Below are 16,044 nucleotides of genomic sequence, written 5' to 3' on the forward strand. Positions count from 1 at the left end.
TTTTTTTTTAAGGATTATGATACTTGCAGCTGAGAATTAACAGGCAGACATCCTGTTTGTCCAGAGCTAAGGTGTAATTTTCCTTGGTGAGGAGCTTCTGACAGGCATTTCAGATTTGCTGCTCGTGCTGGTATCCCACTGGGAGTTACTCCCTCCTCCACTGGGATGAAGAAATCATCCCCCTTGGCTAATCCAAGTTGGATGGTAAGTGGAACAGCTCTGGGCTGTTCAGTGTCTTGGGGCTAGATGCCATTCTTGGAACTAAGGAGGAAGGTTGGGGTCACAAGGACTCAGTCCCCTGTCTCCAAATTACACCCCCTGCTCTGGGATTGGCGGTGAGGGACCTCATTGCTGCCTTTTACCTCAATTCACTTATGGCTCTGGGACTTCATCCTTCAGTCACCCTTTCCTTTGGTGTTTCCTCATCCTCTTAATCCTATTGTGTATTTCTAGAGAGGAAATAATATGATTGTCAGTGCATACATAAAGACAATAAATATTCCTTGGGAGAGAGGAGGAGGACGAGCCATCCCTGCTCCTCAGAGCCCTCACCACAGAGCAGGTTGGGGTTAACTCCATTCCCTGAGCAGCATCCAAGCCTCACAGGGAAAGATGAGAGCAGGGAAATCCTTGGAGAGCTACAGGGAGTCCCTGCAGAGGTGCTGCTGGAGGGATCTCCTTCCTGGGGGTGTTCAAGTGCCCTTCCACCACTGAAGCATCTGCTGTCCAGAGCTGGTAGACACCAAACTTTGTGGAACAGTTGGACAAACAGACCTTGTTGCTAAACTACACAATTAACAGCAGAACTTATTAAAACTTACAGCACAAGCTCCAGGCAGCCCTCTCCACGAAGTGTCTCTGGGAAGCAGGGTGATGGAAGATGTCCATTCCAGACCTGGGCAAAGCTGTGCAATCAGTAACATCCGATCCCTGCTGTGTTCCTACCACCTCCTCTTCACCTTGTTTTTCTCATTGCTCAACATTTGTTTTGCCAGAATAAGATGCTAATAAAATCACGCCTAGTTACCAAATTGGTTTTCAAGTGTTGCATTCCAATTATAAAAGCCTAATTCCTCCTTCCACCCACTGAACCTTTTTGGTATTAACAGGCTTTGCTATGCAAAGTCATGCAGGGGCTGTTTCGTTTACAGTAATTAAATGAATGTCAATTGTTTTAGTTGTTTCTGAGGGAGAGTTCTACATGAGTATTAGCATGTTCTGCTAACCCTGACGTTCTGCACTTCAGGCCTGCTGCAAACCCTTGGGGGTTGACCACTGACCTGAGACTCCTACCCAGACATGCCAAGTGCATCTCAATGAGACTGAGCTCTTTTTCTCAGTTTCTATGGAACCAGCGGAGCAGAACTAATATAGCATCCGCATATAGATGAAAGAATGAAGAGGAAAAAGGGCTTTACAGCTAAATTAATTAAGCAGATGTACCTGTCTAATTAAAGATGCGCTGTCCCTTTTGTACCCTAGCTGCAGTACAAACAGTATTTAAATACACTCTCTACCCATTTCATCTATCAAAATATTTAGTAGGAACGCTCAGATGAAGGTGATATTAGCAAGATGAGCTTCCCATGTATTATTAATAGAAGGGCTCCCAATTATGCATGAATGCTGCAGCACATCTTCATAGCAATGGCAGAAAACCCAGCTGCCCCAGCAGTCACCCACCGGCACATTTGTAACAGGTAGGGCTGTTAAAGATGTCCTTGCCCAGCTGAACACAAGGGTTTTGGCTGGCCCCTGTGCCTGGGAGCAGCCTCTGCCTCAGCCTGGTGCTACAGGCTGGAATTTCGCAGCTCGAGAGGCACCAGGGACTAAGATTGCTTGGATTTGGCTGTCTTAGGTTTCAAAGATATTTATTCTGATACTTTCAGAGCTGCCCTCAAGGCTAGAAAAGTCCAACTCCCATGCATCAACACCCCTCCCCTCCCAAAAGTATTAAAAATTCTGACTTTAAATTCTCACAAAATAACACAATATCCCTGTAGCCACCTGGATAACCGGGGTCTTTCCACCTGAAGTTACCCTACAGGAGCAAGAAGGAAATCTGGCCTGTACATTTTTCATTTCTCCATATAGATTTAGACACACAGAGCCAAAGACAACAACAGAGACCCAAATCTATGGACAGCAACAGGACCAGAGGAGTCACCTAAACCCAAAAGCCTGTTCTCTCTGCCTGCACCTTCCCTGAGGATTCCAGGAGGAACCTGAATTCACACACACACACACACACAGGGGAGAAACAGAGGGAGACGTAACAGAGGCATCCAACCCAGGTCTCTGACCACAGCACAGATCACTCCCCTTTCTCACAGGCATTAAGGATGTGCACTTCCTTCAGTCTGAGCCAGCCAGCAGGCTTTCAGCAGAGATTTTCCAGGTAAAAATTTTCATTGCTGCCATACTCAGCCAGGGAAGGAAAGAAAAGAGAAACCTTGGACACCAAAGTGCTCAGGCACAGCTCAGGCAGAGCAGCCACAGGCTGGGAGCTGTTACCCCAGGAAAAGAGAATTTAGGGACCCACCTGCTCCTGCAGCTCGTTATGTCCTCGATTGGATTCTGGAAGTGATGGGAGCTGCAATCAGTTTTCTGTGGCTCTGGATATTCTGTCCAGCTGCTCTTTCTGCCCAGCAGAATGGGGATCAGCAGAGGGTTTGTCAGCACTTTTTAAACAACCTGAGTTAACAGGGGAGGTAAAACCTCTGCCCCCAACCTCGAGCACTGTGGAGGAAGCTCACTGCAGAGCTGGGAGTTTTGTTTTTCTCTTTGCTTTAGGGTTTGCTTGCAGGGACAGAGGGAGGTAAGGAGTGGCTGGGTGGTTTTGGTGGAGAATTAAGACACAAACACATTTAACAGCTTTAATACTCCAAACTGGCTTCATGGGTCTTGTATAGTGAAGACAAAACTACTACTCAGAAACAGAAAAAAAAATTTAAATTAAACACAGGACTTCCCCAGCCACGGTGTTTTATATCTTGCATCATGAAACAAAAGCCAAAAAACTTTCTCCTAAAGCCCAATTTCTTACCCGCTGTACTTCACTCAGCCTTGGTGAACTTCAGATTTAGCACAGCTTGGCTGAATTCCCCCTCCCTGCTGATCACCTCCCACTTCAGCAACCAGACTGTAAATATTACAGGGAAAAATTTCAAATCAATTCTTCCACAAATCATCCCTTTAAATGGTAAACACCTAATGTTTTTTACATGGAAGGGGCTTAATGATACAGCTTTCTATGAACTCAAAGATAACGTAAGGGTCTTGGTCAGCATTGACATAAAAGGCATCTTGGTAAAAATCCTCCAGGGCCTTGACATTGCTGTAATAGATGTTCAGGCGCTTCTCAATATTTTCTTCCTCATCCTTGGGGTTCTGCCTGAGCCTGGCCTGGATCTCTGGAGTGGGAGCTGGTTTGATTGTGCTGTGGTATCTGCAGGGGAGAAGAAATGCCACAGTCTCAGCTCAGCCTGAGGACACAGAGCCACCTCTGCAGGTACTCCATGCTCTTATCTAGCACAGTCCCTTGGCCTCTTTCTGCTTCAGGCTGGGGTTTGAAAACAAAGATTGGGAATTTCAGGGCAGGTAATCTGTCACTGCTGCCCTCAAGAACCCTGGATCCTCAAAGGCCAAGGGTTTCTCTGGAGGGGACACTGGTAGTGTTCATCTGCTCCACACAAGGAGAAATTTCTATCACATTACCCGGTGCTCTGGGTTCAGAAGTATTTGCAGATCTTTTACTTTTAATCTTTGATTCCTGTCTTTAAAAAAGCATCTAAAAAAACTAACCTTAAACATAAACACAGGCCTGTGTCCAGCATTGCTGGGACCTGTCACTTAAACTGTGTTCAAGGCTCTCAGGCATTTAATTGCTAACATCTTTATGTAGCAGCAGAAGGTAAAAAGAGGTTAATTCACATGAGATAGGTTTTGGTTATTTTTGATTTTCCAAATGCCAGAATTTGGCTTGCCTCAATTCACAGTTGTGGCTTCCCTCAGTTACTTCAGCAGGAAAGAGGATTTTCATCCTCGGAGTCCTGTAGCAGTGCCACAGCCCAGCTCAGCTGACACCAAAGCAATTCTGACGATGTTCCTGCATTGCCAAAGGCTCCCAGCAATCTCTGAAAGTTCCTTTGCAATCAAGTGTTTAAATTCCCTGTCAGAATTGGCAATCCTAACTCTGATTAAATATCTCCTCTGCCCTAACACAAAACCAGCTTTTCCCTCTTCCTGTACAGACAAATTTCCTGAAATCTGAGATATTTTGGGATATACTCCTGATATTTTGGGATAGATGCAAAACCAAGGAGTGAGCAGAGTCTGTGTCTCTGCAGAGCTGCACCCAACGATGTGGACACAGAGTTCTTCCTCATGGGAATCATTTCGGGCACAGCTGAAGGCCACCCCCTGCCCTGCAGCCAGAGGGGCAGGATTTACACATGCCAAGGATTAGACCCAGCACCTAAAAGAATTCAATTCACGGAGAATTTGTGAGGAATAAACCCCAGAGTGTGGGAGAGGGAAGCGTGTGAAGTGGAGCAGATACTGAACAGCCTAATCCTAATGATAAGAAATGCAAAGATGTGGGAATGATTTGCTTCAGCCTGCTCCTTTCTGCTGCACAACCACGTTGCTCATTACTAAAGCAAAGAGAGCAGTTACAGCAAATCACTGCTGCTGTCACAAGTTAATGCTGCACCTCGAGTGAGATGTCTGAATAATCATCCATCACTTTGGGACAAATCCACTCCTTATGGCCTTAATCTTGGAGGGTTCAGGATTTGTCTTTGATGCAATAGGATGCTCTCAGCCTTTAGAAAAGTAAAATAAGGGTTTAAAATTTATGTGTGGGGAATCATAAAACCAGGCCACAGGTGAAGTTGTGAACACATGCCAACTCCAGCAGGTATTTGGGAAGGTAAATTTATTTGTGACTTGTTCCCTGGAAATCAAGGGTGGAGAAGGCAGGAAAGCTGAAGGTCACTGGTGAGACCAGGGGGTGTGACACCAGTGAGAGGAACCAACCTTACAGTGACTCAGTGACTCAAACAAGTTTATTCTACAGAGCAGGAAACACATCAATACCTCTCAGCAGACAGGACCATCACAGGAGCCTGGGGAAGCAAAATGCAGCAAGTTTTCCATTTTCCCCAGCTGGGAAGCCTTCAAAATTCCCATGGGAATGTCTGAAAACCATCTGCATTTAAGCTGGGTTTCAGACATCTTCCCTCAGCATTATTTTCCCAACCCATTGAGTCACCATTAAAATGTTAGACCTGAGCAATTTGCTGCTGTAGATTTCAGGCACCAGGATTTAAAACCCCCTGCTCTGCTCTGAGGAGCTGCTGCAGCAGGAAGGTGGGCTGGTGCTTCAGGAGCCATGAAAGTTTTAACTCTTCTTTTAAGGAATCCCTAAGCAGGAGTAGAGCATTCCTGTGCTCCTTAGATTGCTAAGAAGCCTATTTGGTGCTTTCATCTCCCTGGCAGTCAGAAAAAGGTTAGACATGAGGCAGGAGTGCTCACCTCTCCCCAGTGACAGGATCAGTCCTCCGCTGGGACAGGCGCTCCATGATGGACTCGTAGGGGAGATTAAAGAAGAACACCCTGTGGAGAACACAATTAAATGAATTAACATCCTGAGAACAGCACTTGTGACCTTCAGAGTGGGAGTTAATCCTCACCAAAGCAAGAGTGGCAGTGACAGTCCCTCCAAACCTGCAGAGTCACAAACGTGAGCACAGGATTTCTGCACAGCCTCTCCTCGTGGGTTGTTTGGTGTGCAGGCTCAGCAAGGCAGGAGCTCTCTGGCACAGGACCGTGTGTGCTGGCTGCTCTGACAGCTCAGGCTGGGGGAATTGCAGCTGGAGCCTCTCTCAGTCTGTCCCAGTGTGCTCACCTCCCAGCACTTCCCTCGGAACTCCTCCAGATCCACTTCCCAACCCACCCAGCAAACAGAATCACAATGACCCCAAAGGCAAATAAAAACCTCTGCTGTTCCTGTCAAGAACAGAGAAAGAGCTTGTGTGCCAGAATCATGCATTTCTTCAGTGCCCACATGAGGGATTTTCCTCTTGCTCTTTCAGTCCACTTCCACTCCTTTTGCCCTTGTCTCCCCCCAGAATGAATCCTCTGCTCTCCCTCTGCTGCCCTGCACCCTTCAGAGCAGGATGAGTGGTAGGACAGAGCACAAGCCCCATGATGCTGCTGACAATTCCCTGTCCCCTCCATCAGCACTGCCAGGGCACGGGGAGCAGCTCAGCACGGCTGGGCCTTGCTGATGGCACTGCTAAAAGGAAATATTAATGCTGAATGCTTCATTTGAAGCTCAGAATCTGCAATTCCCATTGAGGGAGAGCTGCTCAGCATCTCAGAGGGGCAGCCCCACCAGGTGGGTCCCACACCAGGAACAGCTTCACACTGGGGGATGGAGCAGGACTTGCCAACCCATCTCACAGAGGTGACACGAACGCCTTTACACGGATGAAGGATGCAGAACCAGCAAACAACAAGCCCCACATGCACCCAGACACATCCCACTACTGCACACACACTGCTGTGCCCATCCCACATCGATTCCTTGTCTTTTTGGCTCACTATAGTGCTCCTGTTAATTTTATATTTGTGTTCCAAAGCTCCTCAGCAGAAGATTCTCGACGAACAGCTGAGCATGAGCAGACATGAATCCCCTGTCCCCCAGCTACTGGAGACTGGGGCAGATCTGCACAAAGATCACATTTAACAATTAGCTCAGAACAAAATAAAAAATAAGGCTCCTTTGAACCTATGAATGTAATTTTTCCCAGCAAAGCACAAGCTGAAGGCTGTAAATACATCTTTCTTTACAACACACCTTCTCCTGCTGCTGCCTTCAAGGCCAGGCTTCCTGTTTTCATTTTTGTCTGCTTCTCACAGGAGATACTGCGTGGTTTAGACATTCACCAAAGGAACATTTTACACTGACTGGGTGGGATCAGACCAGATGAAAGGCTGAGCTTTACCTTGGCATGCACATAGCAGATTACTAGAATCCTTTGTAGGATTTAAAGTTATGAAAATCATCTCTCTTTTCAAATGTTTACAGATAATGACTTCTATTCACACTGTGGTAACAAAATAACAGCCAGGAATAAAACATTCAAGATCTTGGAGATTCCAAAGACAGGAAAAGAACAACAGTTTCAACACTCTTTTATCCCTTACACTCTTAACATTTTGTTTTTCTTTGTTTCTGTTGCCCAACAATGGCACAAAAACGTGATTGTCAGAACAGGTAACATCTGATGATATGTCTCAAGATGAATATTCTAGTAGAGAGGAACAACATTTATCCAGTCATGATAATTGATACGGCTTCCTATTATATCCTGAGCCAAAGAAACCCACTGAAGGATTATCACCTGGCATATCAAGAAAGCTTGTCGTAATTCATAGTTAGGAACACAAAAAGTATTATGGTATTTGAAACAGAAGAGCCTAAAAAACTCCACTTAAAAAGCTGCCAACAAAATGAACTCTGAAAGCCTTGTCTGAGACTCCCTTCTTTTCCAAACAAGATGCTGCTTATTATCCAGTCTGGTGTCACCATGAAAGAGGAGTGGAGGGGGAGATGTGGGAGGGTGCAGACATCCCTGCTAATGTGGAATTTCTTTTCCCCCACGTGCATTGTGTAACAGCACACGCAGAATTCACTGTGCAGCAGCACCAGCTCCCAATCCAAGGGTCCTTCCAATGGAAGGTGGGATGCCTCACCCTGCCACTCCACACATCTCCCACGGATGAGAGAAAACAACACTCCCCAGGGCTGTCAGTTTAAAATCGTTCAGAAGCAGGAAAAAAAAAAGATGAAGGGGAAAACAAGTGACAGAACTACAGTCTAGACTTAAAGTACTTCCAATTAGAAAGCTTTATTACCATTTGGAAGGAGACACACACCCCACACAGTCTATTAGGCAGCCCCAGGAGGTTTACTCACAGGAGTAAAGCCTATTTACACGGCTGCAGGCTGGGAAGTGTTAGCCTTGGCTATCTGATACATCTCCTGCAGCTCCTCAAGGTGCTTGTGAGCAACATTTGGCCTCTGTCCCTTGCTCAGGCTCCTGTGACTCTGCTCACGTAGTAAAGCTGACCCTCCAACTGCCCAGGTAACACATCTGATGGATTTCTTTTGGAAATCTTTGTAACACAGAGGGCTGCACCCATGACCTTGATCCAGCAGCAACTGGAACAACTCCCTGCAAGGGCTGGATTCCTCTCCAAGCAGAGCTTGGCCCCTTCCACACAGCAGGCGTGGTTTCCTCACACAAATGCATCCTCTGTAAAGCTCACTTTAGGAATCAGCCAGGCTCTGTATGTTGTAATGTCACAACTCCTATCAAGGGGAAATATGAAACAGATGTCATCAGAATTGGTAGACAGGGAGGAGAGGAAACACAGCCTCATATCAAAGGACACGACATTACCCTGCTGGATTAGCATCCGGCACAGCTCCCCTGCCACCCAGCCGCAGGAGGGGAGCGGTGTCACTCAGCAGCAAGGGGAGGGGAGGGCTGGCCACAGGGGCACCAGGAATCCTCCCTGCTGTGCCACAGGGTCACAATCCACCTGTGGGCAACCGAAAACCGCTGGCATCCACTCGGAGACTGTGGGGGAAGCTTGGTGCAGCCTCTGAGGTCTCTGAGGATAAATGTCCCCCTGACTCCCGCTGAGTGAAACCAGAGATTCCTAAGCACAGCTCTGTCCTCTCTCCTTTGTTCCATCTCCCAGGAGAGGGATAGGTGGGAAAAGGTCCAGTCCTGTCAGCTTTTATAGATGATAAAACTGTGAACACAAATGTTAAAAGGCACAAAAAAATCCGTGTGTCAGAATCCTGCCTCTTCCTCACTGTACTTGACATCATTTATCTAATCTAGTGCAGCTTCCAGATACATTAGAGAGATTAAATTCCAACAAATTAATAATGATGATGACACCTTCACTGTGTACCCAGTCAAATGAGAACTTGCTGCCTTTGGATGGTGATGAAATGTATTCCAGCCCTAGCAGCTGGAATGTAACTCTGTTTTCCTAGCAGCCATCTGGCATTCCAGAAGAGTATTCCAGCCACTTCTAGCTTCTGGCTATTCAGAGAGTGTCATCTCAGAGCCTGGAGGTCACCAGGCCACCCTGATGCTTCCCCTGGCAAATGGGGGAGGAGAGGGAAGAGCAGGGGTGGCAGGGGTGTCATTTCACATGGATTGTGAGACAGGATTTTTGGAGAAATGTGTCCCAACCACGCCATAAGTGAAGGATTTGTGACCTACACAGCAGCATTCAGCTAATCCTGAGCTGCATTTGTTCCAGATGGCAACCAACCCACTTAATCCAAGTTATTAACAACTGGCTCAGTTGCTCAGTGCTGTCCTCACAAGAATTTATTTGGTGGTGGTTTTCCTGTTTTCTGGATAAAACCACACTGGCTTCCAACACCTGGAAGGGAAACATTTTGAGCGTTGCTGTAAGAGAAGCAGGTGTGCCTGAATCCTGGAATGCCGTGCTAGGGAATAAGGAATGCTCCTGCTAAGGACAGTCCCTTTCCAGGATGGCTGCCCTGCCCTGCCAGCTGCCTTCACATCTCCAGAGAGCTGAGGCTCTGCCTGGCAGCCAGGTCCTGGCATTTAAGCACAGCTGCTTCATGAGGCTGACCTAGATGGATCCACATGTTGGCTGTTCTAGACCTGAGCTATTTCCTTAGGTCAGATTCTCATCCTCCCTCTCATTCCATTTCCCATTGTGACACGGGGGGAGTGGAACCCAAAGCCAAGTTTTTATAGAACACCTGTCTGTGAAATCAGATCACGCCATGAAATCAAATCCATACCTTGGTTTCATTTAAGGATGTAAAGACGAAAAAAGGATGCCTGAGACAGGATCCTGATCCCTTCCTGGCTTTTAAAAACAGAGACTACTGACTTGCTTGTGGCTGTACCAGGGCCAGGCCAAGCTCTGCAGCAAAGTCAGGATGCTTGAATTAAAACAAAAATACACCACCAGCCAATACTGGGCCACTTTTAATGCAGCTTTTAAACTTTTGAGTTGAAGCTGCAACTTTAAAATTAGTAAGTTATTAATCTTTCCCTTATTTCCTTGACTCCTATATATCTTCTCTGTCGCAGGCAGGTACCAGCTGCCATATTCCCATTCTTCATGCTCTGCACTCTGCAAAAAAAAACAGGCCCCTGCTGGCCAATTCTTGTTTAAAATTGTGCATAATTGATAGTGGCAAATCTACCCCAGCTGTGTCTAAAACCTCTCCAGGGGCAAGAAAAACACTCTCTGTGACTGTCATTAAGTACTAAATTAGCAAGTGCTCCTGGCAGTTTACAACGTACCACATCAGCCTGCTTAAAAAAAAAAAAAAAAAAAAAAGAAAGAAAGCAAAAAAGTGAAGATCAGATGCCTGTGTGATGTCAAAGTTACAGCAAACTTTGCTGGCAGAACTTTGACAGACCCTCAGCTAAATCAGAGCAAAAAGAACAGGAAGGAGAGAGTGAAAGAAAGAGAGAGGAAGAGACAAAAAGTTCTCTCCTTTTCCAGGCAGACAAATAGAAAACATCAAACTCAAGGCTACAAATAATTGTGCCTTTCATGAGGCACAGAACATCTTAGTCCACATGGAGATATCCACAGTGCTCCTGATGCTGTGGCACAATTCCCCATGGAAACAGCTCTCCTGGAGGATGTTCTGGCAATGCAAAGGCTGCAAGTTCTGCAATTGAAATACAAAGCTGAGAAAGAGCTGAATGTGAGGATGCAGAAGGTTCTAGAAGGCCACCACAGGTACAATCCTCCTGTGATCCCTGGCACAAACACAAACTCCTCCCTTTGGTTCACAAAGCAGCCAAAGCAGGTGGGGAAGGAAATCCCAGAGTTCTCACAAATGCATGGAAAAGCCTTGGGGGCATCGTGGACTGATGGCAGAGGGACAAAACCATCTCTAAAAACTGTCCTGAATCTGGGTAAACTCAAAGACTCTGGTTGTTAAAACTGACCACGTTATTAGCTTTTAAAAGTTTCAAAAAGTGCACAAAACCGTATAAACTTCTGGATTTTACAAGCAGAAAGGAGCTGGATGGCAGCTCTGGTCAGGATACAAAAATTATCAGCATTGCAAAAAGGTCTTTTCCTTGTGTAGCACCACCGAGTGATCACAACAATATGACAAATCAAGTTAGTGGTCTGACTTGACAGGTACGAGGGGGTTCAGATTTGAATCCAAGTAATTGCAGATAAAACCCTGACCATTTTAGCTTTGCTGACTTTCCAGCCAGAAATACTGACTTGGATCAACCAATTCCCCTAAAGAACATCCCCTGCCCTATGGCAAAAACACATCTTGAACCTGAAACCCTGCCTAAGCCTCTCCTCAAGCACCAGGGCCCAGACACAGGATGCCAAGCATTTTGTATTTCCACGATTACATTCTGCATCCCCAATCCCCCTCTTAAAAATGAAAACTGGTCACACAGATCCCATCTACCTTCTCCCAAGGCTTGCTCAGGGTTCAGTGCAGCTCTCACCAGGTGTTTTGCCCATGGGTAACCAGACTACAAAGGGCTCTGCTGAGGCTGCACCCCTGACTCTACATGAATCCCAGTTTATTCCCTACCCTAAATACTCCTCCTGCATGTCTCTGCAATGGATAAAATGATCCTTATCTCTTATTTATGGAAGGAGCTGTTGGGAGGTTTTATTCACTGATTTCTTTCAAACTCTGGGATATCTTCTGATGAAAGATGCTTGATTCTATTTCAGGAAGTAATTTCACCCTCTTGGTTTCAACCATAAGGGAAAATACACTGCAGAAACACCAAAACACAGGTTCATCAGCACAAGGGTTTTGCTCCTTGAGCTCTTACAATGCTTCATGGCATGACAAGCTATTTCCAGACCCTGGATCTTTTCAAATGGATGCATTTCTGTCAAATAACTACAAAAGGCAGCTCAGTGGGGCACTATTCCCAGGACATGGCTGCTGGCCAGGGGACTGAGATGAACAACACCCTTTGTGGCTGCAGATGTTCCTTCCCCTCACCAGCAGAGCACTGTTATGACTCTGGAGATGCTTTCCACCCCCAGCTGGATGAGCTGGGCTCCACCAGCCCAGAGAGCTGAGGGGACAGGGTCCCTCCTGTGTCCCACCCCAGCAGCCTGGTGGCTCAGCAGGTGCCACAGCAGCTCTCACAGGGGGAACAGGCACTGCTGCCTGTCTGACACAGCAGTGGACTGGGTCTGGAGCTGGGATAAAGGGAAGCAGCTCCATGGATTCACAGCAGCAGGAACCCCAGGCCTTTGGGCAGCCAGAGCCTTTCCATGGTCTGCAGGACTTGGGGCTGTGCAAACATTTCAGAGCAGAGTGAGAGGCACTCAGAGAGAGCAAATGTGCTCATAGGAGTGGCTTCAATGCATTTTTAAAGCTCCTTTGGAGGAGGCAACATTAACTCTTTCTGTGTGCAATCAGTGGCTTGGATGCATTAATACCTGCATTCAAACCTGCTTTACATTTCTCTCCTCATTTCCATTCTTTGCCTCCTCCTTACTCTCAGCTGTTATTCCAGCATCTTTGCATTCCCCCTGGAGTTCATTCCAGCGGTGCTTTATGAATCACAGAATAAGATGGCAGCCAGCAGTGCTTTAGAGAAGTGTGGCTGGCACCATTTCTGCCATGCACGAGGTTAATCAAACCCCTTCTCAGGTAATCCACAGCCTCTGCAGCCCCAGAGGCCCGAGGTCAGGAACCTGAACCCTCTCCCCCAAACGCAGGCGTGTTTCCTCAGATCCCTGCAACCCTGCAATAATTAGATTCTGCAAAGCAAATCTGGAGCAGAGCAACAACTCTGGGGTTAAGCACCAGCAAACTCATCTCAGGGCTGATGCCTCTGCTACCTGTCTGCAGCTTGGCACCAGCACCTCCTGCTCCTAACAAGGGTAAAAGCTATACTCTTCTTCCTTATTAAATAACTGGAATCAAATTTAGACTAAATGATGTTTAACCCCCACCCCCAACGTTTAAACACTAACTTTTGTCGTTAGTAAGACATTGGGTATGTAAAAATAAATAAAAGAACTGACACCGAGAAAGTGTATGATTTGGGGGCAAGGGGAGGGAATAAAAGAATGGATCATAATGTGTCATTTTATATATGTGTCAAAGGAAACCAATTTCATAATAGGGAATAAAAATTCCCTGTTTAAATACTGTCAAATAAATCCTCAAATGTAATAGGGTTCACTTGTGGGGAAAGGAAAACTAAATCTGATTAAATATTAATGTGGCGTAGTATTAATTAAGAGAGAAAAAAGTCCATCAAGAGAACCCCAATATGTTTACTGTGTCCCCAGGAAGCTGGAAAATTTCACAATCAAGTGTGTAAATGTTCTAAAAAAGGGTCCTGAATATTTTATGAATATTTGTCATAAAACAGAAATAATAACCACTGTGCAGAGCTATTAGAATTAATATTTATGCTGCCCGCCATGAAATATTCATGGGGACAGAGAAAGGGGGGCCCGTAAGACAAGAATTAATTTACATTGGGCTTGGTTTACCCGCTGGCTTGATGTTTAAAGACGGCTTGACAAGGCTCCATATGAATCCGTCAGTCACTTGCAGCGGTAGGTGGGGTGAAGGCAGGAGGAGGCGGGGGGGGGGGAGCGGGTCCAGGCTGCTGACAGCTCACAGATTGAGTTTCTGACAGCCCTTAAAAAATCTAAACGGCCCCCCACCTTTTTTTCCTTCTTCCATTGCCCAAGGCGCTCTGTACTGCCACCGTTCATCCGATCTCCCCTTCCATCTGCTGAAATTAAGGAATTAATGAGCGCTATACACTTTACAGCAGGCCCCAGGAATGTTTACTGGTGATTAAATTATAATGCAGCCGAGCTGTATAATTCATGAACCAATTAAAGGAAGTGTTAGTTGATTTGATGGGATGAGGACGTACAAAAAGCATTTAACTAATAGGGAACCGTGGGCTGCCGGGCGCTTTGGCTTTCTCGGATTACGCGGCTAATTGCTCTGCTTTATAGGGCTGTCACAGATAGCCATACATATTTCATTGTTCTCAAATACTTCAATTGTTTGCTTTCGTGTTGCTGCTGTAATATGTAGAAGCCCAGCCAAACTTCAGTGTAGTTAAAGCACCACTCTGCAAAAGCAGGTTGCTCTGGGAGGAGGGAGGGACGAGAGGGGCACGAGGAGAAGGCTGGCTGAAAAGGAGTAACTTAAAGCCTCAGAGTTAAATGTCGCTCAGCAATTACATGATTAAAAGGTCCAACATATGATAGTCTTTTGTTTTACAACTTTTTGGACACTAATATTCTATGCTGACTTCACCGTGGAGAAAATATTGGTGCGCTGAGCTGCTTTTTGTTTTTCTAACACTGAGGAGCGAACGAGGAAGGTGGAGAGGAAAGTGCATTAAAAAAATCCAGCAAGGAAGGGCTAGATTGCTGTGGTTATCAAGAATAACGCATCGTGTTTAAACTTAGCTGGTTTGATATTCTAAAACACACGAGAGATGAAGGGGGTTGATTTCCCATCCGGGAGAACGCTCGGTGTCTAATTCCGAGAGCTGCTGAGTCGTGGGAGCTACTCATCCCAACGGCTCCAGTTTGCTGCACAAGGAATGGGGGAATTTGCCATTCCTGCTGTTTCACAAAGTGCTGCCCCACAGCTGACAGGCCACGGGGTCTGATGAAACAGATTCCCTGGATTTGAAGGGGCCGATCAGTCAAGTTACTCCTCAGTCAAAACAGGCACGTTCCTCCAGCAGAGAAATTCCCAGCCCATATCCAGAGGTGTTGCTGCAGAAATTAGGTACCATCAGATAAACATCTCACACAGGCACTATTTTGTGGTTAGACCCTGGAATCTATTAAGTAAACAACAAGCTGGGGGAACACTGGATTTCTTTAACTCAGTGATGAAGACTACAGGCCTCCATGTGCCCCTGGCAAGGTGTTTTGTCACCCACCCCAGGGACTCTGTGGTAAATCCTGATCTGTCTAATTTGGAGCTTTCCATTCCAAAGTGTTGTACAAACACCAGCTAGCAACTTCCAACATAAGATATTATGTAAAGTTTATAATCTGCTTCATCCCTTTCCCTGCACCTGTTCCCTCCAGGATTTGGGTTTGGAAAGCAATCCCTATGGAGAGCCCTCCACCAGAAATCAGGATGTCTTTGCAAGCAGGTGTTCAGCAAGAGACTTACATTCTGACAATAGTTACTAAGTGGCCCCAGAAAGAAGGAGCTGCACATCCCATTTCCCAGGGCAGCACTCAGATTAGCTCGGGGCAGTCTGGCTGGGAAAAAAAATTGGGGTACTAAAGGAAAAAGATTTCTCATCTAGCTTGACACTGATGTTAAAAAACATGCAAATAATAATTAGAAAATCTCAAATAATTCCTTTTCTTCAGAACTACCATCTATTGATAGTTTGTCCCCAGTTTCTGGGTTAAGTGATGCAAAACTTTGGCTTAGTTTAACAGGTAGGCTCCAAAATAAGGGATAATGACACCAGTCACACAGCAGGAAAACTTGTCATCAACCCACTGGGAGGCTGAGTAAAATGGAAATTGGATTGCCTGCTCTAGAAAGTGGAAAGGTTAAATTGTCTGGGAGATAAAGTTGATCCTAAACTCACCTAAGTGGGCAGTGCCTCGGCTGTGAAATCTGACTTTCCAGATAATCATGGGGACAGTTCTACACACTAGATGTGATCTTGAGGGGCTTTGAAGTCCCCATTGTAGGATTAAATACATCTGCAACTTGGTGAAATCCGTTCAATCGCGTGTCTGCCATTCAGCACCTGGGACAGCAGCACAGGGTGTTGGTTAACAATAAAAGTGTTTGTGCAAACTGAGCTCAGACTCTGTCCCAGGAACAGCCAGCAGCACTGTGGGCATTACATGGGAGAAAAGCAGAGGTGAGAGCAGGCTCAGGAATCACTCTGTGCCAATGATTGCTAACAGCAAACGTCAGAACTTGGC

General features: G+C 46.1%; 1 protein-coding gene across 7 annotated transcripts in view; it reads right to left on the reverse strand.

The window, feature by feature from the left end:
- Positions 1-2,873: 2,873 nt before the first annotated feature.
- The window catches only part of AK8 (adenylate kinase 8), a 68,471-nt gene continuing 55,300 nt past the window's right edge, over positions 2,874-16,044 (reverse strand). For all 7 annotated transcript variants that reach the window (XM_038156601.1, XM_038156603.1, XM_038156605.1 and 4 more), the window contains 2 exons: positions 5,539-5,619; positions 2,874-3,448 (listed from right to left, as the gene is read on the reverse strand). In XM_038156601.1, coding sequence (XP_038012529.1) covers positions 3,211-3,448; positions 5,539-5,619 — 319 coding nt within the window. In that variant the 3' untranslated portion in view covers positions 2,874-3,210. The remainder of the gene's footprint in view (positions 3,449-5,538; positions 5,620-16,044) is intronic.

This window comes from Motacilla alba, chromosome 17 (assembly GCF_015832195.1).
Source record: "Motacilla alba alba isolate MOTALB_02 chromosome 17, Motacilla_alba_V1.0_pri, whole genome shotgun sequence".
NCBI lineage: Eukaryota > Metazoa > Chordata > Aves > Passeriformes > Motacillidae > Motacilla > Motacilla alba.